General features: G+C 39.7%; 1 protein-coding gene across 7 annotated transcripts in view; it reads right to left on the bottom strand.

Moving 5' to 3' along the window:
* Positions 1–25,109, bottom strand: part of LOC131682485 (RB1-inducible coiled-coil protein 1) — an 84,597-nt gene that overhangs the window by 28,061 nt on the left and 31,427 nt on the right. For 6 of the 7 annotated variants that reach the window (XM_058963981.1, XM_058963984.1, XM_058963978.1 and 3 more), the window contains exons 11-12: positions 13,377–14,489; positions 12,937–13,213 (exon numbers count right to left, since the gene is read on the bottom strand). In XM_058963981.1, the coding sequence (XP_058819964.1) occupies positions 12,937–13,213; positions 13,377–14,489 (1,390 nt within the window). Of the gene's footprint in view, positions 1–12,318; positions 12,715–12,936; positions 13,214–13,376; positions 14,490–25,109 lie in introns of those variants that run through there. The other variant, XM_058963985.1, reaches the window with a different exon arrangement.

The raw sequence follows: 25,109 nt of genomic DNA, 5'->3' as shown, positions 1-25,109 counted from the left end.
ACCAATCGTGTTTACAACATTAGATCAATAATACTGGCAATCGTCGCAACAATAATATCGTTGATTCAACCAATGATGTGATTGAAATCTAGAAATACTTTCGTTATGCTTAACTAGTGCCATAACTGGTTCACTCACCTTATGAAAAAATAAAAATATCTACTACGATGTACCATAGAACTCATCAAAACAAAAACACGGGTTGCTATGTTTATTGAACTGCACTTTGTTGACGGCTTTTGAGAAAACAGACGTGTACCTCAATGTTCCACTCAATGTGGTAACGAGTGAAATCAGCGACGTTGGTGAAATGATTGTCCCAAGTAACCAATAAGCATTGAAACGTAGCCATATGAAACACTCTTAAACAGTCACTAAGCCATATATCCTGATATAATGCCAGTATTATGCCAGAAAAGGCGAAATATAGTGTTATTACTGTGCAGAGATTGACGGCCCGTTTGTGCGGTACTAATGCTATTATATAGCAACAGTGCACAAATGTCATGCTATTAGAAAGCTTGAATTGGTTGTCATTTTCCGCAATGTGGTTTTGCAACAATTTTTACGTTTCCTTTTCGGTATGATGAACAAAAAGGACAATTTAAAAATACTGTTCGGAACAACAATTGACTTCTTTCTAATGCATTGCAATGAATAACTTTATCGAAATTTCGTTCTCACACGATATGAATAATGTTTAATGAAAATTAACTTTAGTAAGTTTCGAACAGAGGTACATGCCATGAGGGATGAGGTAAGGTACCCTCATCCCTCACGGCATGTACGCAGCTTTTGTTGTCGAGGCTATATTGCATATGTTCGAATGAAATGAAATATACCGAATATATCCTTCAAGAGGAGTTGCACAACGAAAAACCCCACAGCATTGTAATAGCATTATATCATGCTATGCTGACCGGAAATGGATGTTTCACGTTCTATTCTATTCTATTCTAACCCTTACACAACCAGTATTGAAAAGCATCCAGGAAAACACTGCAGTTAGTCTGTGGTGTTTTTCCTGTCAATATTAATATTTGAAGCATATTTTCATATGTCGCAAATATTAAAACGGCCAGGCCTACTGTGCAGAGTTGGGTTTTGAAGTTGTTTCAAAATTAGACGGCAATTAAATTATTCATTTAAGGGAAGGAAGAAACGAGGACAACCGTACCGGCCGTTTCAGTTTAAAGGAAATATAATGTATCGTTGGGAGTGACTTGGCTAAGGTCACTCCGTTGGTCCTTTGGGATGGGACAAAATACATCTTGCCCTGGCTAATAAGCCTAGGTTGCAGCGCCTTTACTCACTCACTATCGTGCCGTTTCAGATAATAATATTAACAATAACTTAATATTTCCGAATAATTAGGAAGTAAGTGTAGATATTATCTTTTGACTAGAGACAGGCGATCCACGAACCTTATGGATATACTTCAGATAATGAAAATAAAAAACAATGAAAAACTTAGAAGGAATAAATCACCAGCCACTATACTGCCCATGATCGCAAATCAGTCCCATAAAGATAGGAAATCTCATAGAAAACGGAACAACTATGCGATCATGAGCAGCATAGAAAAAATGACAGTAATTTGAAAGTAGAAACAATATAATCAGAAGGATCTCATCGGTAATATTGCAGATACATCACACTGCGTTGTGGCCCTGTCGTAATATATTCGGACGTCGGCAGCGTCAGTTTTGCTGCTGGAACTTGCTAGCCGCAAAGTATATTGCAGCCACAGCTGGGGTCTCCATCCGTACCACGCACCAGCACGCTCAATCTGCTCAAATGCCTTTCTAGTCTCTTGTACGAAGACCGCTGAGGTCACTTCTGAACACATCCAGCAACGGTAGACCGGCGAACGTTCCGCTCACAAGAGCAGCACAATGACACCAAAATCGTTCCGGGAACTCTGAACTAGCTAGTAACTGTATAGTACTCCGTGTTCCACAACCGAGAATTCGACTCGGAAATGGATGTTCCACGTTCGTCGGTAAATTAATCATACCCTTAATTTATTCAATCCGATCTTCCCTAATCAATCGAATCGAATGCACGACTTGAACACCGTGAAAAGTGACCAACGAATCCTAGGAATGATTGCCCACTATTCTATCATATACGCCAGTTCTGCATACATTCTCTGACCCAGCTGTCACTAATACTGAGACGAACACATACACAAATAGACATACGAATAGCACATAACAATTGTGCACTAATACTAAAAACTTATATTTGTTTCCAAAAACAAATAAGCTTGATAACTGGGGCTATCACCTTTCATTTGAGTACTCACAATTGTTAGTATTATCTTTTTTACATTTTAACGACATTCAAATTAGCTAGAGATTACTGGGTAGGGAAAGTTATGAAAATTGGAGCCATAGTACTGAAGTGAGAGCAAGGATGTGAAGTAAACAGATCGGAAAACTAGAAGTGGCAGGGTCATTAGAACAGGCTTAATATCGTGCGGGCTTAATCTTTGTCTTCTATTAATGAGGGTCGAGCTGTTGGTTGTCACGGTAAAGATGGACACATTTTATTCAAATCGTATATTTGATAAGGCACGTTGCGTTAGCTTAAAGGTGCCAATTTTGTTTTGTTTTACATTTTAAATTGCTTAAAACTAGGGGATTACATATTGATTTTTTTTAAAATGAAACTAATGCGATTTTATAGCTATCTTATATATCTACACAAGGGGATAATATTGTTTTCGTAAGATTAGGGGGGTCATTTAGTTTTTGTGGCAATATGGTTTGACATTTTTATCAGTGAGATTATTGGAGCAAATAATGTTTAATTAAGGGGGACAATTTTTTACGACTAACTTAAAACTAGGCATAACTAGAGGGCATGATTGAATTTTGTAAAGATTCGTAATTATAGTTATTTTTGTGGGTAGTAGAGTTGGGCAATTTCAACGAGATTATATAATATAATAGTTAAAACTAGAAGAGACAAGAAGAGCAAAATGCTTCGTGATGATATTGGGGGGGGGGGGGGGGGGTAGGGGTGTTACTTCTGGGTATAAGAGTCAGGGGAGGGAGGGTAGACAAAGATGGCAGGGAGAGAAAATTATTTCAGTTTCAGGCATCGTGAGATCAACGGATGGATTACAAACTCGGGTGGCCTTCATCAGGGGAATCATGTACTGGGACGCCGGGTGGTCCTCCTCAAGATGGCAGGGGTTTTTCCAGACGATTTCGTAGTACGGCTCAGATGTGGATCGGCTACATTTCGAGTTAAGCGTGTTATGTTCGTGCCGTAGGTTCCGTGTTTGTTGGCTCATTCGATACAGATGGTTTGATACAGGTGGAAGAGCGTTCTGAGAATGATAAGGAGATAACAAGGGGCAGTTAGACTTGTATATTGATGGTTTTCACAAAGGTGTATATAAGGGACATATAGAGAACGTCGCGGCTTGCCAGCACATCTCGAACCGGGACGTTGGTTGGTCTTCCTCGGGCCCGCAGGGTATCCATTAGCCGAGACCTAGCGGAACTGTACTCGGTGCACGCCCAGACAATGTGCTCGATGTCGTGATAGCCGTCGCCACAAGCGCAGATACCACTATCCACGAGCCCAATACGCCGGAGATGTGCATCCAGCGTGTAATGGTTTGCCATGAGTCGGGACATCACACGAATGAAGTCACGACCCACATCCATCCCCTTGAACCAAGGTTTCGTCGATACCTTAGGGATTATCGAATGTAGCCACCTTCCCAGCTCTCCACTGCTCCACGAAGTTTGCCAACTTTCGAGGGTTCTCTAATGAGTAATACTGAAAAATTCGCTGAAGCAAATTGGTCTTTCGTAAACGTCTCCTTCTAAGGCACCCACCTTAGCTAAGGAGTCTGCCTTCTCATTGCCCGGAATGGAGCAATGAGAAGGGACCCATACCAAGGTAATCTGGAAAGAGTTGTCAGATAAAGCACTCAGTAGCTCCCGTATTTTCCCCAAAAAATACGAGGAGTGCTTGCCTTGTTTCATCGAGCGAATAGCGTCAATGGAACTGAGGCTATCCGAAACGATGAAGTAATGGTCTGCGGGTAATGTTTCAATGACTCCAAGGGTATACTGAATGGCAGCTAGTTCTGCGGCGTAAACTGAAGCAGGGTCACTGAGTTTGTAGGAGGCGGTGAACTTTTGATTGAAAATACCGAAGCCAGTGGATCCTTCGAGGTTTGATCCGTCAGTATAAAACATCTTAGAACAGTCGACTTCTCGGAATTTATTATAAAAAATGTTTGGAACCACTTGTGGGCGTATGTGGTCCGGAATTCCACTAATCTCGTCTTTCATGGATGTGTCGAAGAAAACAGTAGATTCAGAAGTATTTATGAAATGCACACGGTTGGGATTGTAAGAAGAAGGGTTAATATTCTGCGCCATGTAGTCAAAGTACAGGGACATGAAACGGGTCTGAGAATTGAGCTCAACAAGCCTTTCGAAATTTTCAATCACGACCGGGTTCAAGATATCGCATCGAATGAGCAATCGATATGAGAGTTCCCAAAATCGATTTTTCAACGGGAGAACGCCCGACAACACTTCGAGACTCATCGTATGGGTCGACTGCATGCACCCTAAGGCGATACGCAAACAGCGATACTGAATTCTTTCGAGTTTGATGAAATGTATGTTCGCGGCGGAGCGAAAGCAGAAGCATCCGTATTCCATTACCGACAGTATCGTTGTTTGATACAACCTAATTAGGTCTCCTGGGTGGGCACCCCACCATGTTCCGGTTATTGTACGAAGAAAGTTGATCCTTTGTTGGCATTTCTGTTTCAGATACCGAATATGGCATCCCCAAGTACCTTTCGAGTCGAACCAGACCCCTAGATATTTTACTGTGAAGACCTGAGCGATAGTTTGACCCATTAATAGAAGCTGTAGTTGTGCTGGTTCACGCTTCCTTGAAAATACAACTAGCTCAGTTTTCTCCGTGGAGAATTCGATACCCAGCTTAATAGCCCAAGCAGACAAATTGTCCAGGGTATTCTGTAATGGTCCTTGTAGATCGACAGCTTTGGGTCCCGTAACAGACACCACGCCATCGTCTGCAAGTTGCCTTAACGTGCAGGAATTGTCAAGACATTCATCAATGTCGTTGACATAGAAATTGTATAAAAGGGGGCTTAGACATGAGCCCTGGGGAAGGCCCATGTAGCTAAATCGTGATGTCGATAAGTCACCATGCGAAAAATGCATGTGCTTTTCCGACAACAAGTTTAGTAAAAAGTTGTTTAAAGTCGCTGAAAGACCATGCTGGTGCAGCTTCTCTGAAAGAATGTTGATCGAAACTGAATCAAAAGCCCCCTTAATATCTAGGAACACTGATGCCATCTGCTCTTTGCTAGCATAGGCCATTTGAATTTCAGTTGAGAGCAACGCAAGACAATCGTTCGTCCCTTTGCCTTTGCGAAAGCCAAATTGTGTATCTGACAGTAAGCCATTTGCTTCGACCCAATTGTCGAGGCGGGATAGGATCATTTTCTCGAACAACTTCCGGATACAGGATAGCATTGCGATCGGACGGTACGAATTGTGGTCGGAGGCTGGTTTTCCTGGTTTTTGGATGGCGATGACCTTCACTTGTCTCCAATCGAGTGGGACAATGTTAGCCTCGAGAAACTTATTAAATAAGTTCAACAAGCGTCTCTTGGCAGAGTCAGGCAGATTCTTCAACAAGTTGAATTTGATTCTGTCTGGCCCCGGAGCTTTATTGTTACACGACAAGAGAGCAAGTGAGAACTCCACCATCGAAAAAGGTGTTTCGTTCGCGCTATCGTGAGGAGACGCGGCGCGGTAAATCTTCTGTGCCGGGGCGGAATCCGGACAAACCTTCTTGGCGAAATCGAATATCCAACGGTTTGAATATTCCACGCTCTCATTAGTACTGTTTCGATTTCGCATACGTCGGGCTGTTCCCCAAAGAGTGCTCATCGATGTTTCTCTCGTTAATCCGTCGACGAACCGGCGCCAATAATCGCGTTTTTTGGCTTTCATCAAACTCTTCATTCGCTTGTCTAACGTCGCGTACTGTCGAAAACTGGCGGGTAACCCGTCGTTCCGGAAGGTCTTAAACGCGGCGGCCTTCTCTGCGTACACGTCTGAGCACTCTTTATCCCACCAGGGATTGGGAGAACGTTTTTGTATGTTCGCGCCGGGTACTGGCCTAGTCTGAGCTTGATTCGCGCTGTCGAGAATCAAGCCAGCCAAAAAGCTGTACTCTTCCTCCGGAGGAAGTTCTTGGGTAGATTCGATGTTGTCGGATATCGCGGCAGCATAGCTCTTCCAATCGATATTTCGTGTGAGGTCATACGAAATATTGATTGATTTCAATGGCCTTGAACCGTTATTGATTGAGACTACAATCGGCAGATGGTCGCTGCCGTGGGGATCAGGAATTACCTTCCACGTGCAATTTAACCGCAGCGATGTTGAGCAAAGGGACGCTGGAGGAGCAGGAATCCGTGTCATTTCACCCGTGTTTAAAATTGTCAAATTGACGTTATCGCAAAGATCCTGAATTAAGGAAGACCGGTTATCATCATAGAGGCAACCCCATGCTGTACCGTGAGAGTTAAAGTCTCCTAAAACTAGTCGCGGTGCTGGCAGGGATTCTAAGATGTGTTGTAGCCGTCGGTGCCCAACCGCGGTGTTGGGGGGAATATATATGGAAGCTATGCAAAGGCTTTTGCCTTTGGTTGTTACTTGACAAGCGACAACTTCAATACCTGTTATCGAGGGAAGGTTAATTCTGTAGAAGGAATAGCACTTTTTGATCCCCAAAAGCACTCCTCCATAGGGGGTGTCTCGATCCAGGCGAATAATATTAAAGTCGTGGAAGTTGAGTTCTATGTCGGAAGTTAACCAAGTTTCACATAATGAAAATGCATCGCAACTCAAATTATTTATTAAAATTTTGAAGGAATCGATTTTCGGGATGATACTTCTGCAATTCCACTGTAGAACAGTGATCAAATCCGTGACCTCGTTCGATGAGTTAGCCATCGAAGGATACAATCGCTGAGAGGAGGGGCCATTTAGCAGTCAACTGCTTCAAAAATGTTCTCACTGTAGGGAGAAAAGCTAACATAAGACTTTTAATAGGATCAGTAATATTGAAAGTTTTTATTATCCAGTCCACTATGTCTGAGAGTTTTATAATTCCAGTGCTGTGATTACTCTCGAACTGAAACAAAGGAACACTTGGGATTTTTGATGTTCCTGGAAGTGCTGGGAACTCCTTCTCTGAGCTTAATCCTCCGAGACCAGGAGCTAATTGCTTCGGTTTGGTTGCAACACTTCCAATAGATGTGACTTTCGGAGCCCCCTCAAGGGACACCTTCTGGCCTTTACAAGGAACTTTACGAGAGGAAGTGTTCCTCCTCTTCCTATAAATTCTAGGCACCCTAGTAGATGTTCCCTCTTGTGGGTTACCAGCCTCGCCCTCGTCAGGAGGCAAGTGAGTATAGATGTTTGCTGAGGATGGTGGCGTAGCATTCTTTAACATTTCTGCGAAAGAATGTTTGGATCGTCCCGCAAGGGAACGTTTCAGTTTATCCCCGCGTAGTTTGTACGCGGGACATGCCGAGATATCATGCAGACTCTCCGCACAGTAAGGACACTTTTCGGCTTGCCTACTGCACGAATCATCTAGATGATTCTCCCCGCATTTTCCACAGCGGGCCTTATTGCTACAATGGGTGGCTGTGTGACCCAGTTGTTTACACTTTGTGCAATTCATGACCCGCGGCACAAACAGACGCACAGGCAGACGAACCTTGTGCAAGAGGACGAAATTTGGCAAAGCGGTACCAGCGAAGGTCACCCGATAAGAGTTTGATTGGGGGTACGTTTTTGAAACATCCCCCGCAACTATTACTGAGTGCAAACGTTTGCACTCAAGTATTTTAACTGGCTGAAGTAAGCGGTCTCTGAATCGGCCAACCCCGTACTTCAGCAGATCCTCGCACGTCAAACTCTCATCGGTTACGACGCCTTCGGATTGTACTCTTACAGCCGGAATATACACGTTATAATCCCGCGTAAAGTGCTCACAGCAAGCAATATCGTTTGCCTGCTTTGAGTTGGCTAGCAACACCCTTATCTTGTCCGAGCGGACCTTTGAAATTTCGGTCACAGCCGAGAACCGTTCCGTCAGGTCTCTAGAAATCTGAAGAAGATTCAGTGATTTAGTCTTGGGCCGAAAGAAGACCACAAATGGACCAGTTGAGAGTTCTGGATAGCATTTGGGCCGGGGGGGAGCCTTAGAAGTTGAACCCGATTCAACTTCCATTTGACCATCCGGAGAGGGAACCATAGAAAACGTCAACGCACGGGGTCAGCGCCCGCGCAGACGGAAGAAAGCAATAAATGTGTTACAAAAGACAAAAACCACTTAGCTTTAAACTGGTGTCCAACGACGAACCGATCCAGCTTATACAGCTGGCTATTGTTTAATCCTCACACGCGAACAAAAGACTGAGGACCGAACCGAACTGGCAAAATAACCTTGAATGCGGATTAAAACTATTCTTTATCGCCTCACACAGCACTACGGACTAGAAAAAACAACCTCTGTCTCGATGGAGAGCTCGAAAACGAATGAAAGATGGACACATCTATCATTACCAGGACACATGTTAGTGAACTCGGGTGATTCGTAGTTATACTGCCTAAGCTCGACCCTCATTAACAGAAGACAAAGATTAAGCCCGCACGATATTACGCCTGTTCTAATGACCCTGCCACTTATAGTTTTCCGATTTGTTTACTTCACATCCTTGCTCTCACTTGAGTACTATGGCTCTAATTTCCATAACTTTCCCTACCCAGTCATCTCTAGCTAATTGAATATCGTTAAAATGTAAAAAAGAAAATGTGACTAACATAGTCGAAAAAAAGCTAGTTTTATCATTAGAACTGAAGTTATTGCAATTGATTTTATTGGATGCCGTTGAATTAGTGTTACCAAGAACAATTCTGGTTAATTGTGAAAAATTATGTTTTGATATAACTTCGTTGTTAATTTAGACATTCTTCGAATATCTTTTCCATGCAATTGGAGTATTATAAATATTCTAGAGAAATTGTATTGAGAAATTGAAAGGTGAAAATTGAGCAGCAGAAGATATCTTGAACAAAAATAGTTTTGGTACCTTGTTTGGAACCCTATATACCTATGGTAGAACAAAGTTGGTCAAGGGTTAAATTCCATCTAACGTTCACCTGACGACGACACCACGAGCACAAGTTTCCTAAAAAATTGTCGAAAAATCTCATGCAAAAAGCTGCAAGTTGGTTCGATTTATATGATTTAGTTAAAATTTAAAGCAGCAACTCTCGGTAGGCCGCCCCAAACTTACTTTTTCTGAATATTATACACAGAAAAATAAAAAATCCGAATATGTTCTTCTAATTTAAATTTAAGTACTTTTGAGTTCTGCATCTCAATCGCAATTATGAGTCTTGTCAAAAACATCGGCATAGTCGAGCTCTTCCGTACATTTTCAAGTTGTGTCAGCTATACTAAAAATTAAGTAAATTTAACTTAAATTGGAATACTTAACCCAAGGTTGAGTATAAAAAACTTAGCAATACTGTGGCAATGGAAACTACCTTCACCACGATTTACCTATAGTTACCTTACCTCTCTATAACACTCTGATAGATCTGGTTCTAAGAAAAGAATTTGAATATTATATGGAAATCTGATAGGAACAAAATCGATAACATGCGGCGTTCAACATGATTATCATATAAGTTTGATGTTGTGTTGCAAATGTCATATACCTGTCATTGGGAATGTCTTTAGTGCAAAGTTATTTGAATATCATATGATTTGAAAAATTCTATTCTGCTCAGCGTACTTATTCATTAATATATTTTTGACATAATGCACACAAGCAGTGATTTGAAATCAAAATTATAACATAAACAAACAAAAAGATGGTTAAAATGTAGATATACCATTCTAAAGAAAAGGGCACAAAATGGATATGTGGCATTGATAAAAAGCACATAGAATTAGGGAGAGCGAGACGCATATCGACCAAAAAATTGGTTTCTTTCGTTGCATCACAATATGATGGTAATGAGGAATAGCCCAAGGTTATGCAATATGATGACATTTTGTTTCATATTCGTCATCTTTCCCTATCCTATTGTGTTTGTATGAACCAATATGGTACCAAGTTTAAAAAAAAATATGCGTGAATTATGAGTGAAAAAATAAAGTGATTAAAAAATCAGTACATCATATCAACCTAGAAATATTTCTCGAAATAAACGACTTTAAAGTTTTGATCGTTATTTTCTGCTGTGAAAAAATAATATCTATTAGCGTACTCACGAAAAAAATGTTTAGGTTTAAGATCTGACGATTTTAATAATAGGACACTACACTTCATATTACCTACAATATTCAGTACAGCGTACTTTCCCGTATTCTGCAGACACTCACACTCAATGGACTAGGAACTACGAGTCCAGTAACGGTGAAGACATGACGAGACACGAATTTTGTAAAAAATACAACACGCTGACATACTCTCCCCCAGAGTGAGCTTTAGTGTTATAACAATTTTAAATATTATGGCTGTCATGAGTCATAAGTAAGGATCTAGAACTGACTCACTGAAAATGCCCTTACAGCCTATAATCGCAAATTGGTCCAATGTATATTGGAATCCTATGAAACAAGAAACAAATATGGCTTTATCCATTTATCAGTGCGGTTCAGAAAATGAAGACTTTAATTCCATACTGTGTGTCTTATATATAAAAGATAAATTTACTTAAATTCTCAATCATTTAAAATGTTCTTACTTACGTGTTCAGCACAGACAACTCGTAAGAGATAATATGGGACGGGATTGGCGAATACGAAAAAACTTCATATTAAATAAATGCAGCCAGTCAAAACTGTCAAATGTAACCAGTTCGTTTGACATATGTGACACAAGGAAAGGCTATGCGAGAAGTAAGATAAAATAACCAGAAAAAAGAATGGTAAAACATTTATCCGCTAGTATCGTCCCAGCGACTCAGCGAAGCAAAGTAGGTAAAACAGCAAACACTTGAATTGTTTTTTCATCGCCTTGTTGATTTACGGATGAGACTGACGGTAATAGTTGGTAATATGAATCCTCTGCCTTTCGAAGACCATGTTAAACCAAACAGGTTGAAATCGCGCAAATTTTGGTCGAACGAATTTGGTTCGATTGACTGTTTGATTTTGCTGTCGTTGCCGCGCATGTAAATCACGTTCATTCGAAAAACCATCAGTTGTAAGGCAGAATAAGGCTGAATTAGGTTGGGGTCACGAACAAGTGAAAATGCATAATACACAGATTACGGTCCAATCCAATCCATCTCTAGATCAAGAAAGGGACGAAGCTTCCCGGAGCTGATTGGCAATATGCATCAACCGAATAATTGTCGCTCACTTTTTTGATTAACAAAATTCTTCAAAATATTGTTTCGAATTAGTCTTTTATGTGTTGATTGAAGTAAGGAATACAGTGAAGTCCTGGTTTAAAAGAAAGAGGATTATTTGGGATATTGGTAAAAACAAATGAAAATCAAATATAAAAGAATTTGTGTACGCGGTAGTGGTTTACATTTCCCGACCGGTTGCAAACCAACCAGATAACAATATTCCATACTCATAACATTTTTTTATCGGGTGGTGTTGCACTAATTATTCTGGGAAATTTATCAACCACTCAGTGTTAGGAGCGATCCAGAAGACAAAACATGATACATTGCCATGATATCCAGTATCTATCTACTTGTTCGACCAGCACATGAAAAGTGGCACTACAGAAAAGAAATGTGTGTATGAACTTTCACGTTTTCGCGATCAATTCGTTTTTGCGTGTTTTCGAACAGTGTGCTATTGCATTACAAAACCAATATGGTAAAAAATCTTAATCTCGGATGTATCCAAATTGTTTAGTGGCAAAACGACGGGAAACCATACATAAATAACAGCTATTAGCGTTCAAAGACGTGACATTGATAGATTTTTGATTTTAGTGCGACACGTAACCCGATAGTAGAGTAAGACATTTTCGATGTCTAGAAATATCAGATTTTAGTGGTCTCATTTTGTCAGCCTAAAATGCATCATGGGGCTTTTAAAATTGTACTATTTGAATATGACATTGTTAGTTTATTCGGCATGGATTGGAATAGTTAACACAATAATAAAAAATAGAATAAAGAACGGTGAGCTTTGTAAATAATAAGAGGAATACTGGTGCAAATAAAAACCAACTATTAGTAACAAACGGCGATGTAACCAATATATTATTGTAATTTATTCCAATCAAGCGCGTTTGGCTAATAAATGTGAGTTTTGTATTTTTTCGTCCTGGTGTATTCTTCCTTGATAATAAATAAATAAATAAGTGTGCCTTAAACCAATCCAATGTCCAGGCACGCTTTTTTGCGCTTTACAGTGTAGGATAGTTGGAGAACTGATTCAATTTACTTATAAAAATATTAAACCTAATTCACAATTCATCACTACAAATGTTCAATCTTATCATTAATTAGTCATCTCTTTGTGTAAAATGGTACGTCTCTGGAAGTGTCGTTCTTTCTCTTTTCTGTTTTGATTATTTTTGTCTTGTGTTTCATGCTGCTCAACGTTTCCTTTATTTGCTGAATGTGTGAGGGACTGAAAACACAAGACCAAGATTACTATGTTTAGTTATGCATTTGCACATTTGTCCAGAATTTAACACAGTCTAGAATTTGAAACAGCACTTAAAATCTCTGCATCAATCGACGCACTTCAAAAATAGAAGAATCATCAACATGTAACGTAGGTACTTGGAACATTTCATTCTTGTCGATATTGAACATCATCACAACCGGTGATAACGATGGCAACACTTACTTTTTTCCTTCTTGTAGGAGTGCTTGTCGGGATCGACGTTTTTCGATGTACTACTGCTGACGCTGCCACTGTTCGACAAAGGTTTCACTTTAACTCGATAAAAACGAGTACCCCGTGATACCTTGTATCGGTTTTCGTCCTTCCGAGCATGACAGTAGTCCTTATCCACTACAGTACCAACACAATAAATAGTTTTTGGCACCACACCCGCCACTAACTGCGGCAGACTGAAGGCCGCGTAGCTATCCGCATGCAGGAAATATAACACAGGAGCATTCTGAAATGCAGAAGAAAATATTAGCATACGATATATAATGACGTAGTAGTATTATACTCTACGTGAACATTAAAACTTGATAACAATACAAATATATCTTTCGTTCACTACGCTGATTATTTAGCACCATAAAACGACAAAAGACAAAACACAAATCAATTACCTGAAAAATTGTGTACTGATCATAGGTAGCATTGTAAATGATCATCACAGTGTCTCCTTTAGAACAGGATTGAATAGAAACCGTTCCACACAATCGATTGTGCTGCTTATCCAGCTCTTTCGTTAATTGTTGATTTTCAAGTTCTAGCGCCTCGACGCGTTCTTTGATGTTGATTTGATTAGTGCACAACTCTGGATCCGTCAATGATTGGATGGTTTCCTTATATCGCTGGTTCTCCTTCAGTAAATGGGCCTCCTTATCTCGCAGCTCATCTAGCTGGCGATCTTTCTCCTCTAAAATTCTCTTATATACATCTTGACTCCCGGTCGGTGTACCCGGAGAACTACCCATCGAACGTTGCGATTGAGCGTATGGTGCCCTCAGTGTTTGAGAAGCTTCCCATCTTTGCCGTTCTTCTTCAACAGCAGTTTTGATTGCACGTTCCTTCTCGCGATTGAAATCTTCTCGCGTCTGTGCCAGTAATTGTTCGTGGCTAACAATATCGATCATATCCGGCCTTTCTATCTTTTCTAAACTCGTATCCGACGGTGACCGATCCATGCTCGTCATCAATTTGTACCTACATCGCAACGATTCGATCTCGGTTTTGTGCTTGTGTTCTAGCTGATCCACAGCTTCTTGAATAGCCTTCTTTTTGTCTACATCCACATCAGCTAGCTGTCTTTCCAACTTACTAACAACCTCCTTCATTTCGTCAATCCTGTCGTTCAACTCTTTCTTCTCACTCTCGTACTTGGAAACCGTTTCGATATGGCTACCCTTCAAGGTGGAGTTATCCGATCGAAGTGACTGAATTTCGTCATCTTTCTGGTGGATACTTTTTCGGAGATCGTTCATTTCAAGCTCGTGATCAACAGTCAATTGTTGTATAGTTTCGCGTTCCCGGTTACGAGCTGCATCCTGCATAGCGACCCAGGATCGATGGATCGCCTCCAGTTGACTGCGGAATTCGGTCCGACTAGTCACATTTTCTGTCTTGAGCGCTGTCAACTGTCCACGCAAGAAAATGATCGATGACTGTGACAGCTGGTACACATTGCGCAGAATGGTTTTTAGTTTTTCCACCTCTAATCGTGTTGTACCGAGATTTTCCTGGAATGAAATAGATGTTTTTGAGTAACGAGAAATGAAACTTGTTATGTTTTACGGACTAATAGGACAGTAGCGTGTTGTCCTACGAGATGAATTTTGGAAAATTGGACGCATTAGCAACGTCTGACAGGTAAACTTCGGCTTTCGCAAGAATGGGAAAAAATTGCACATGTTAATATAATCGTTTGGTATCCTCTGGTTAGTCTAAGCCCAAGAAACATTTTCCTATCACCTCGTTTGCGTCATCGTAATCTTAAACAAATAAATTTTGAATTGAGAGTCCGCTGCTGTATTGTTCCTGATCTCTCTATTTATGTCTTTGAGTTCTGAAGCAGGTCAATTGACTGTACATATGGGTCATCATTCCACGCGAAGTGATCAAGGCACGTGTAATCGACCTTCACGGATTTGAGCCAAATTTGAAGGAATCGTACATCTAGGGCCAATATATAAAAACCCAAATTTTTGTGTCAATTGAACAACCCCTCGGGTCATAAGAGCACCCCCCGTTTTGACAAATTGTCAAAACCCTTGGTTTTCTTAAATATTAAAAATTAATAATACATATATTTTATTTTGAAAATTCTAGTTCAATCGTATTCCTCAGACATTTTTATATAAGAAACACTTAAAATATAATTTGAGCGAATCCTGAGATACACCGTTTTGAAGGGGAAAAAATCGCAATTTCCCATAAATCTACTTTTTCATATTCAATACAACAGACCACAGTTGCAATATGCAATATTAATTCGTAAAAGTGTAGCCGAGAAAGTGATAGAAACATTTCTGAAGAAAGTGCTATGCTAGAACGACTAGAATTTCTCTAAAATCTTTTGTTTTATTGTTCAATATGCCTCTGCTCGCATTGAGTGTCTATAACAAATACCAGAGAGATGACTCCACCATCTGGACATAAATATCGGCCCATCAACACATGGACGGGGACCAACGACTTCACTTCCCTCCTTAGGGAGACGTGGCCACCGGTGTCGTCAGACTCTAAAAAGTAATAGAAGTTCAATGCTCGATGGTTCGAAATAGAGTTACAAAAATATTTTGTACCAGCCAACACTCGACACTTTTGAAATTGTTGCTTAAAAAGAGGCCTACGTTTCGATCGCGATTTCGGTTTGATTTGATGTGAATTTATTGGCTGTATACCATTCCCCCGAAAGCCATTTCCCAGAAAACCATTGCCCAGAATTCCCTTCCCCAGAATTCCCTTCCCCAGAATGTACCATTCCCCAGAAAGACATTTCCCAGAATGTACCAATTCCTAGAAAACCATTATCCAAAATGTCCCATTCTCCAGAAAAGTTAATGTTTTTATTCATTATTTGTGGTTAAGCCAAAGGGTTGCGCATACCTAATTCAAGGAACTTTTGCGGTGTTAAGCTGCTGAGAATGTGCCGTCGAAAGTAGCGGCCTCTCGCAAGCAAACCTGTTATCCTCTCGTATAACCGGTTTACTCGAACGTAGGACTTGGTTCCTTCTTTCAAACATGAACAGCTCTTTGAATTTGTACGCCAAGTAACTCTTGCACGCAAATTTGTAATCTTTTCGTCTGCCCGGTTTATTCAAACATATATGGTGATTCCATCTTTGGAGCTTTGGTTAAATACATATTAAAATCGAACTGAATGCATATTTTGACAAATGGTGTCATGGGTTTCACAGCATTTATCTTTCTTTTGTATAGGGAATGTGTCGTAAGCAAATGTACGATCCACCCGATTGCTAGGTTTACTCAAACAAGTTGCACTAAATACATTCGAAAGTATTTTCATACCTTACGCCAAATGATACTTATATCACAGTGTTACAGACATAATACTCGACAACAATTATTCGTCAATGTTAGCGGTCATTTTGAATTGAATATATTTTTAGTTGAGACTGTTATCGCATTTGCGATTATGGCGCCACTGACATATGCGCAAGTATACGGGGTATATACCAATTGTTCCTGGGCCTGAGGGTTGACTAATTTGTAAATGAGTGGTTGGAACCGTGTAGAAAAGGTGTAGCTAGTGTTTCGGCCGAATTGGTGCAACGATATTCTAGCGGGGAGCCGCCGCTTTCGACGGCTAATCCTTGCCAGCTTAACATCATGCATCAGTTCCTTGACTTAGGTAATGTACAAAGTTTTGGTTTCGCCACAAACTTCGTGGAGAAATGGTGAACTAGGGAGGTGGCTAGAGTCGATAGTCCCTAAAGTATCGACGAAACCTTGGTTCAAGGGGATGGATGTGGGTCATGACTTCATTGCGTGCACCGAGTACAGTTCCGCCAGGTCTCGGCTAATGGACACCCTTCGGGCCCGAGGAAGACTACCCAACATCCAGGTTCGAAATGTTATGGCAAGCCGCGATCTGTCCCTACATCTTTCTAAAAACCATCAATATACAGATATAACAGGCCCTTTCATGTTTCTTATCATTATCAGAAATGCCCTCTGCGCCATACACCCAAGAAGGTTTGTCAAATGAGCCAACAAACACGTGACCTACAGCACAAACATCACACGCGCAACTCGTAGTCTTTCCGGTCCGCATCTGAGCCGTACTACGAAATCGTCTGGAGCAATCCCTGCCGACTCGAGGTGGACCACCCGGCGTTCCAGCACATAATTCTTCCTGATGAGGGCCACCCGAGTCTGTAACCTATGCGGTTGATCTTCAGATGCACGAAACTGAAAATTGATAATTTTCTCCCACCTGTCATCATTGTACACCCGCCCTCTCCTGACTCTTATACCAGAGTTAGAGTTATATCATCCCCTAGCCCCAAATATCTTCCCGAAGCATTTAACTCTTTCTTTTCTTTTCTAGTGTTAACTATTTTATTACATAACTTCGTTGAAAATGCCCTACTTCACCACCACTCACCAAATAACTCTAATTAATCTCCCTGAATCTTTACGAAATTCAATCACGCCCTCTAGTTATTCCTAATTTTAAGATAGTTGTAATAATAGTTAAAAAATATTAAGTACGAGTGAGTGATTCGTAGTTATGCTGCCTAAGCTCGACCCCCACCAACAGAATACAAAAGTTAATCCCGTACGATATTAAACCTGTTCTGAACACCCCCCACTTCTAGTTTTCAGATCTGTATACTTCACATCCTTGCTCTCAGTTGAGTACTATGGCTCTAAATTTTCATAACTTTCCCTAACCAGTAATCTCTAGCTAATTGAATTTCATTAAAATGTAAATAAATGATAAACAATAACAAAATCGAATAAACAATATTTACAACAGGTGACTAAATCATCGCATTGGGAACATCGTGTTCTAGATGTATATTGACAGATCCAAAGTGAAGATACTGGTGAACAAACGTTTGCATTCAGCATCAGTCGCAGCTGATGGGAAGAGGACATAGGGTGATGAGCCTATTTTGGCACCATTAGGGAGAGGGTCGCACTATTTTTTGAACAACTTTAAAAGAAGCCATATTATCTATAACCTTTCTCAGAATAAAGTGTCAGTGTACTGTTTCTTAAACATCTATATAATGCTTATTTAGCAGAATTGCCTCAATTTTCAGCATAAATGAAAATAAATGTTCCATTCTGTGCATCTATTCCCACCTCAACGATCCAATTATCGCCTCATGGGTGTGCCAATTTCCACCTCATCGAAAAACAATCTAGTTGAAACGCAATGCCTCATATTCCATTTGCGTCGATTCTAACTAGGTATCCAGATCATGGACGCCAACGAGTGATTTTTAAAACGAATCATTCTGCTTTTTTCAGCCGATCAAAACAAACGTAAACATCACGCACATCAATGAAACTCATCAGCTGTTAGTAGAAGAGCGCCCAGAATTGCGCACGCAGAAAAAAACCATTCGAAGGTTAGCAAGTGGAATGACAAGTTTCAAATCACACATTGCTGTCTCCCGATCCGAATTGTATGTGCAGATGAAAATAAAATATCTGCAATCAACAATTAGTTGAATAACTTGAAGTAATTGATTGCTTATACCTGAAATTGCATTACATTATATTTACAAGTTCATGTTTTGGTTTGGCCGCACTGGTGATTCTTTTCTGTATGATGGATGCAAAAAGTTGGTTTTGATTGTGGTAGTGTATCAGGAAAACATGCCAATAATAGGAACCCCCGTATTTAGTTTTATCCTATTATAACACTAGGCCTATTCTAGTGTTTGACGAGTGATTTTAAAGTGAAATTATCGTAAAAAGGTTCTCCAGCTAAAATAAAGGTATGTATCAGTGCAATGTTTAGTATATTTGTGCTGGAACAACGAGGTATGAGGCGGTAAATGCTGGCTCGTAAAAGTTTATTTTGCTAAGCGCCGTTGCATCCAGTTTCGGTTCACTACGTGAGTGAGGCGGATTAGGAGGTATTTCAATAAGGTGATTTTGTTTTAATTAAAAGTTGAATTTAGAGGATAGTTCTAAATACATATGTGCACAACAAATAAAGAATAAAACTTGAGCTTATTTTTTCTCACCTGTTTTAGCCAAATCGATAGTGTCATTATCTCATATGCTTGGTTCTAAACCAAGGGGTACGAAATAGGGTCACAATAGGCTCTACTGCCATAATAGGCACATCACCCAACTCAGACTCTTATAGGAAGACCTTCGCCGGTTCTGCTCTACCTAACTATCTCCGTTTTGGCAAGGTTCGTCTACCTGTTCACATTTTTGCGGTTCGTTGTGTGCAGGCATCACATTTATCCTCTCGCGGAGAGGATAAACAACGCTTTCCACCATTGATGATAACTTCGATCATGAATCGACCAAAGGGCCGAAGTCGCAATGATATCGAATCGAGAAAAATAGCTTTGAAAATTCGGTTCAGAAAATTAAATCATATTTTAACAGTGTATGCATACTGCGCCTTCAAATGTATTGAAACACTTTGAAACAATACTAGTTTTCGGAAGCATAACTAAAATGTTTTATATAACGCTTTCGTTGATAAAATTGAAAACAGATTATTTCGCCGAGTGTTATGAAATGTTGATTAGGCCATTTTTGAGTCGCCCTCTTGTTTTGACGACTCTCAATTTCGCCCTGCAGTGTCGCCAAAAAACAAAAATCAAATGTGGCTTTCGTCGTGCTCGCTGGAGGGGAAAATTTGTTATTCCCCCTGGTCGTAACAAGCACTTGGTTTTTGTTTAGGGCGATTCTGTTTACGGACCTTGTAAACAATTATGCTGTCAATTTCGCCTGTATACACTACCTTACAAATGCAGAGGCGTAACCCGCCTGGCTTTTTGTTTACAGTTGAAAGTCGGATCCGCCGTTTTGTTTTTTATTGATTTTCACGAAGTGTGAAATATTTATAAATGAGTTTTTATATTTTTTATAAAGCATTTTTACTCCTCTTTCAGATATTAATCAAATCTCTGTTTGTGTACATTTGTTAGTTTCGCCCATTTGTCGGTTCACGATCGACTTGTCGATTTGAAGCAAGGAGAGAATGCCTTATTCCTATTCAGTGTCTATCGTTAACATAGCATGCGTGCATTTTTTCCTATATTGTTGGAGGAACGATTCTAATTTTTTCTTCTTTCGTTTATCGCTTCCTTGGGCTTTGATTTTATCCTCCTTCCGTAAGAGATGAAAATTCTTTATCATCAATCTAGAGTTGACGATAAAGTCACATAACGCGCGGTATTGTGGACTAGCTAACGAATGGATTTTTTTGCTCATCTGATGGTACCAAGGCTTTGCTTATCTTTGCATATTTTAATGTCATTTTTGATGGCTGTGCACCGGAGCAGTTTGCCAATGGAAACTGTAGTGTTTTTCACTTCTGCTCAAAAGTGCACAAGAAGTACAAAACCAGTGCGCGTAACTACACGGGTACCCATTAATTCATATTTTCCAATCTTCCGGGAGAGAGGATAAACTGTTCTCCAAGAAAATGGGCTGCTGATAAAATCAACTTTCGCATGGATGGCAAAAATATTTATCGCTTGCTTTAGACAGGAGGATAAGATACTTGGTAGTTACCATGGGGAAATAACATGCGAGCGACCTAGCTGTATCTTACGTGTGAGTGATAATTTTAACCACTGGTTGTGAGAAATGCGGTGGGAATCATGTGGATTATTCCTGTGGAAGGGATGTTGTAAAGTGTCTCTACCATGGGGAAAATCCACATGGTCTCCCGAAATGTCATGCGTACAAACAGCGCAAGAAGAAACTGTAGCATTCCCTTCATGGACGCTCTAAGCGATGTATTGCAGAAACGCTAAAGATAGCAACGCCACTGGTGTCTAAATACATTTTTACTAAATCGTCTAGTGACGAATGCGACTCTGATGACCCCCAGGAGGGAATATCTTGTGCTGTGCCTGTCCTTATTTTAAAGGACATGTCCTGAATTTCGATGATTTTGGAAAGCGTCCTTACCTCAAATGTCCTTAGTTTTAGTCGGTGGTATATTTGAAATCAATCAGATTAAGTTCGTTCAATCGAACAAAACTAAATCGCAATTTTAGTTGGTCACTTACCTACAGTACATTTGATTTATTATGGTCAGATTAATGATTCAATAGCATTGATTCAGTTTATTGGTTAAAGTAATATTTCAAACTAACTGTTTCTTATCTTATTGAGTGTTGGCAGAAAAAAACGATTTTGTCCACTAATTCGAATTTTTGCCAACTATCTTTTACTAGCAAAGGATTATATTTCTCAGCGTAGTCATCTCGGTCTATTCATAGATTTGTTCAAGTTAAATGACTTAAGCCATTTGCTGAAGTGCATGAAACTTTCGTTTTATGATGACCTCAAACTATTTCATCTTATCAAGTATGCGAAAGATGCAAAAGTCTTGGTGTCCCAGTTGGATGTATTCACCAATTGATGCTACGCCAATAAGACGATGTTAAATACTTCCAAGTGTTCGGTTATATTTTTTACTCGCAAACACTCGAAAGTTAAATTCGACTACAATATTTTACAAATCTTTGTCAAACGTCTGTTAAAGATTTGGGAGTCTTAGATCCTTAGATCCCGAGTAAAACTTCAAGCAGCACATTAAGCACACTATTTCTAAGGCCTCTTAGCTTCTAAAATTCGTTTTTGAGTCACTAAAAACTGTACCAATATACATTGTTTAACCCATTATAACCCAGGGGTTTCAAAAAGTGAGCCAAATGCAGTGATATCTTCAATTCCACCAAAAAATGTATCAAGGATTATGGGAAAAATAAAATCACCGCTTAAAATGGTTTTGAGAATGAAAATATCTCGTGCAAAAAAATTCGTACGCATAAATAAAAACAACAAATTTTAAGTTGTTTGACATATTTCTTCGGATTTTCTGATAGACAACACTTCTTTTACACCTGTAGAAACGTTTTGTCACATAATGGAATTATTAGCACGAATTCCAACAATAAAATTCAATTAAATGTATTGCTTACTTTTCAGCCGCCATTTGCCCCAACTATACATGGTTCAAAAATGTAAACAAAATTATAAAAAATGGCAGTTGTCTTGTTTCACAATGAAACATGAGGTGCAATGATCCCATTAGTGCAATAAAAAAGCAGTTAGATGCCAAAATTCTGTAGTAAATACGCGTAAACCGATGGATAGTTCTGCGTATGAAATTTCATACGCTAGGATATAATGGGTTAAAAGTACTCTATTATGTTTCGTTCCGTTCTACACTCGAATACGGTAAGTCTGGGTATCTTATAACCAAAATGATATTCAACGCATTGAAGCTATTCAGCACAATTTTCTTTTCATGCTTCGTCAACTTCCTTGGAGAGATCCACGGAACCTACCTTTGTCCCGTAATGCTGTCAAGAAATCATTTGTGGACTCATTATCTTGTTAGCTTTAGTCTAGTACTAGTTCCTAGTTATTAAGATTATGTTGTTAGTTTTTATTCTAGCTAAAAATAACGAAATGTATCATTTGGATGTTTGTTATCTGTTGATATAAAAGATGAGGAAATTTTGTACCTGCTGGAGAGAGTTAAAGCAAAATTCAGCTCCAGCGAATTTTTCCCTGCTCCCAAATAAATAAATATACAAAAATTATCTTCGGTAAATCGCTTACTCACTTCATGGACTGTACTTTAACCAATAAGTTGTATACTTTAGGAAAAATTTTGGTTTTTGAAAATGGAAATGTAAATGGTAGGTTTCTTCGTACTAATATCCATTAAAAATTCAAATGTAATGCGGGATGCCACGCGATAGCCAATCGACTTTATATTTTGAACAGTTCTTTAGGGCTCCAAAATAACAAAAAAAAATCGCTGTTCTGAAAAAAAAAAACATATTGCGAATCTTTTCTAAAAACCATTTAACAAATCACATTTTGCTCAAAGATGAGTAAAATTTGTTAGTTTCGGTCAAGATTCAAGATGTCCTTATTTTGCTCTCGATCCATTTGGTAACCCTAGCCTGAAGCAATAGAAAAAGAAGGAACATTTCCTCTCCCTAGCTTCGTTGTAAAGGCCAGAAGGTGTCTCTTCAAGGTTCTGCAAAAATATCTGCTCGAGGAAGTGCTGGTGTAAAACCGAAGTAGTAGCACATCAAAAACCCAAAATGTTCCCATGTCTCACCAACAAAAAGAAACCAGCGCTGGCTTAATAAAATTCTTTGACTTTGTGAGCCGTATTCTTACAGCTTTCAATATTTCTGACCCTCTTAAATGCATCTTGATAAGCGTTCTCCCGTAGTAAAAGCATTCCTGACAGCAAAATGGCCCCTTCTTCGAGCAATTGTATCCTTCGATGGCTAATACATCGAACGAGTTCGCGGATTTGATCAATGTTCAACAGTGGAATTGCAGATGTATTATCCCAACGTAAATCTAAAAGATCATAATGTCGTTCAGAAATGAGACACGAAAATTTCACAAAAAAAACTAAAAAAGTGTATGATATGTTTGAACGATTTTCATAAAGTCCTTCTACATCATCCTGGGAAATTACCCACCAACCCATTTTTATGAAATTATCCGAAAAAACTAGAAAGTCCATGTAGACATCATAGAGAGGGAGGGGGGTAGTGAGGCAAGAATTGTCCACGTTTGTCCAAGGAGGGGGAGGAGGAGGTTAAAACGATGGTTTTTTTGTCCCCATGATATATGAACGGCCGTTAAAGAAGGAAAATATAACAAAAAAAGCCCGTGGACATTTCCAATACCCCCACCCCATTTCCATGGACAAGGGTGGACTTTATCGTAAACCCTACCCTCCCCTAAATTGTCCACGAGGTATATGGATGTCCCTCTAAGTATTGATTAGTGTCGTGAAGAATGCTTTAATTCCACCAGTGAGTGCGGTAGAAAATGAAAAACACGAGTGTCGACCAACTAACGCCAAACAATCGTTTACTTGTGTAGAACGTCTTTCGAAGCAAAGGTCGTATTTCCTTGAGTTCCAAATTGCGTTGTCGAAACGCGAGCATTCGCACGCATGCGGGAGTAATTTTAATATATTTGTTGTGGCTTTTATATAGAATTATTTACTCATTGCCTGACAAGATATTCAAATGTTGTACTACATTTTAAAAATGTTGTTGAAAGTGAGGAACTGTCAAATATCTGTAACTAAGATCTTGAGTAATGAATATCATTCGAAGTCTCAAATCGATATCTTCAATCCAGCGTTTAGTTGCCAGTTGCCGTAGAGGTCACTAAACGACTCCAATATACTAGGGAAAATAGAAATCTGTTGGTGAATTCGACATAGTATATTGCCAGAGAATGTGCATAAACATCCAAATCTTGCTGAGAATCGATCGAATGCCAACAGACTATATCAAGGTAGTCTACATCACAAATGTAATCCTGATACTGATGCAGACGCGATTACTAATTAGTGAGTTAGGTGACTTGTGATGTTGCAATCGCACAATGCCTTTTTATTGAAACGTCAAAAGAAGTGAAGTGCTTTGTTTGCTAACGAATCCCAAATCAATCTTATGAACAACTAACCAACACAGAACGTGAAAATGCTGATCTAGCTTCTCCAAAGAAAACTAGAACATTATTTTTTAAGCAAAATATCAAATGGTCTAGTCAATAGCAGCTCAAAAGGGACAAAACTATACCGATGGAAACGTGTCTAAAGTACCTGCAGCAGCAGAATGATGGTTCCCTCATCATAACTGCCCCTGGGATGGCATTTGTTTAAACAATCCGCAATATTCTGTTTGATTTCTTGCTGCTGCATGAGTAGCTGTCGCTGGTACTGCTCAGCTGCGGCACTCGTGGTACTTGAAGGCAGCGATTCGTCGATGTAGAATTCCGAATTGATAAATTCACCTTCCTCGGCAGAACCAAACTCGAGCATCCGGCCCCGCGAGTTTGACCGTTCTATCGACGAAGCCAATGTCTGGACACTTGCGGAGGCGCCTTTATTAGTAGAACAAGGCAGCGAAGGTAAAACACTACCACTGCCATCGATCAAGTCGTGCGCAGCACCTTTTCCTGGCGAATTCGGAGAAGCCGACCTAGTACCAGGATATGGCACACTTTCGTCTGAACTAATCCTATCTCTAATTTCATTACTTGAGTACAAAAATGTGTTAGTTGGCTGCGTTTGAATAGAATTTGACTGCTCAGTGATTGCAGTGTTAGTAAAAGAGCTAGGA

The sequence above is a fragment of the Topomyia yanbarensis genome, chromosome 2 (genome assembly GCF_030247195.1).
Source record: "Topomyia yanbarensis strain Yona2022 chromosome 2, ASM3024719v1, whole genome shotgun sequence".
Classification (NCBI taxonomy): domain Eukaryota; kingdom Metazoa; phylum Arthropoda; class Insecta; order Diptera; family Culicidae; genus Topomyia; species Topomyia yanbarensis.
The sequence above is the reverse complement of the archived record's forward strand: the minus strand, read 5'-3'. Positions and strand labels throughout refer to the sequence as shown.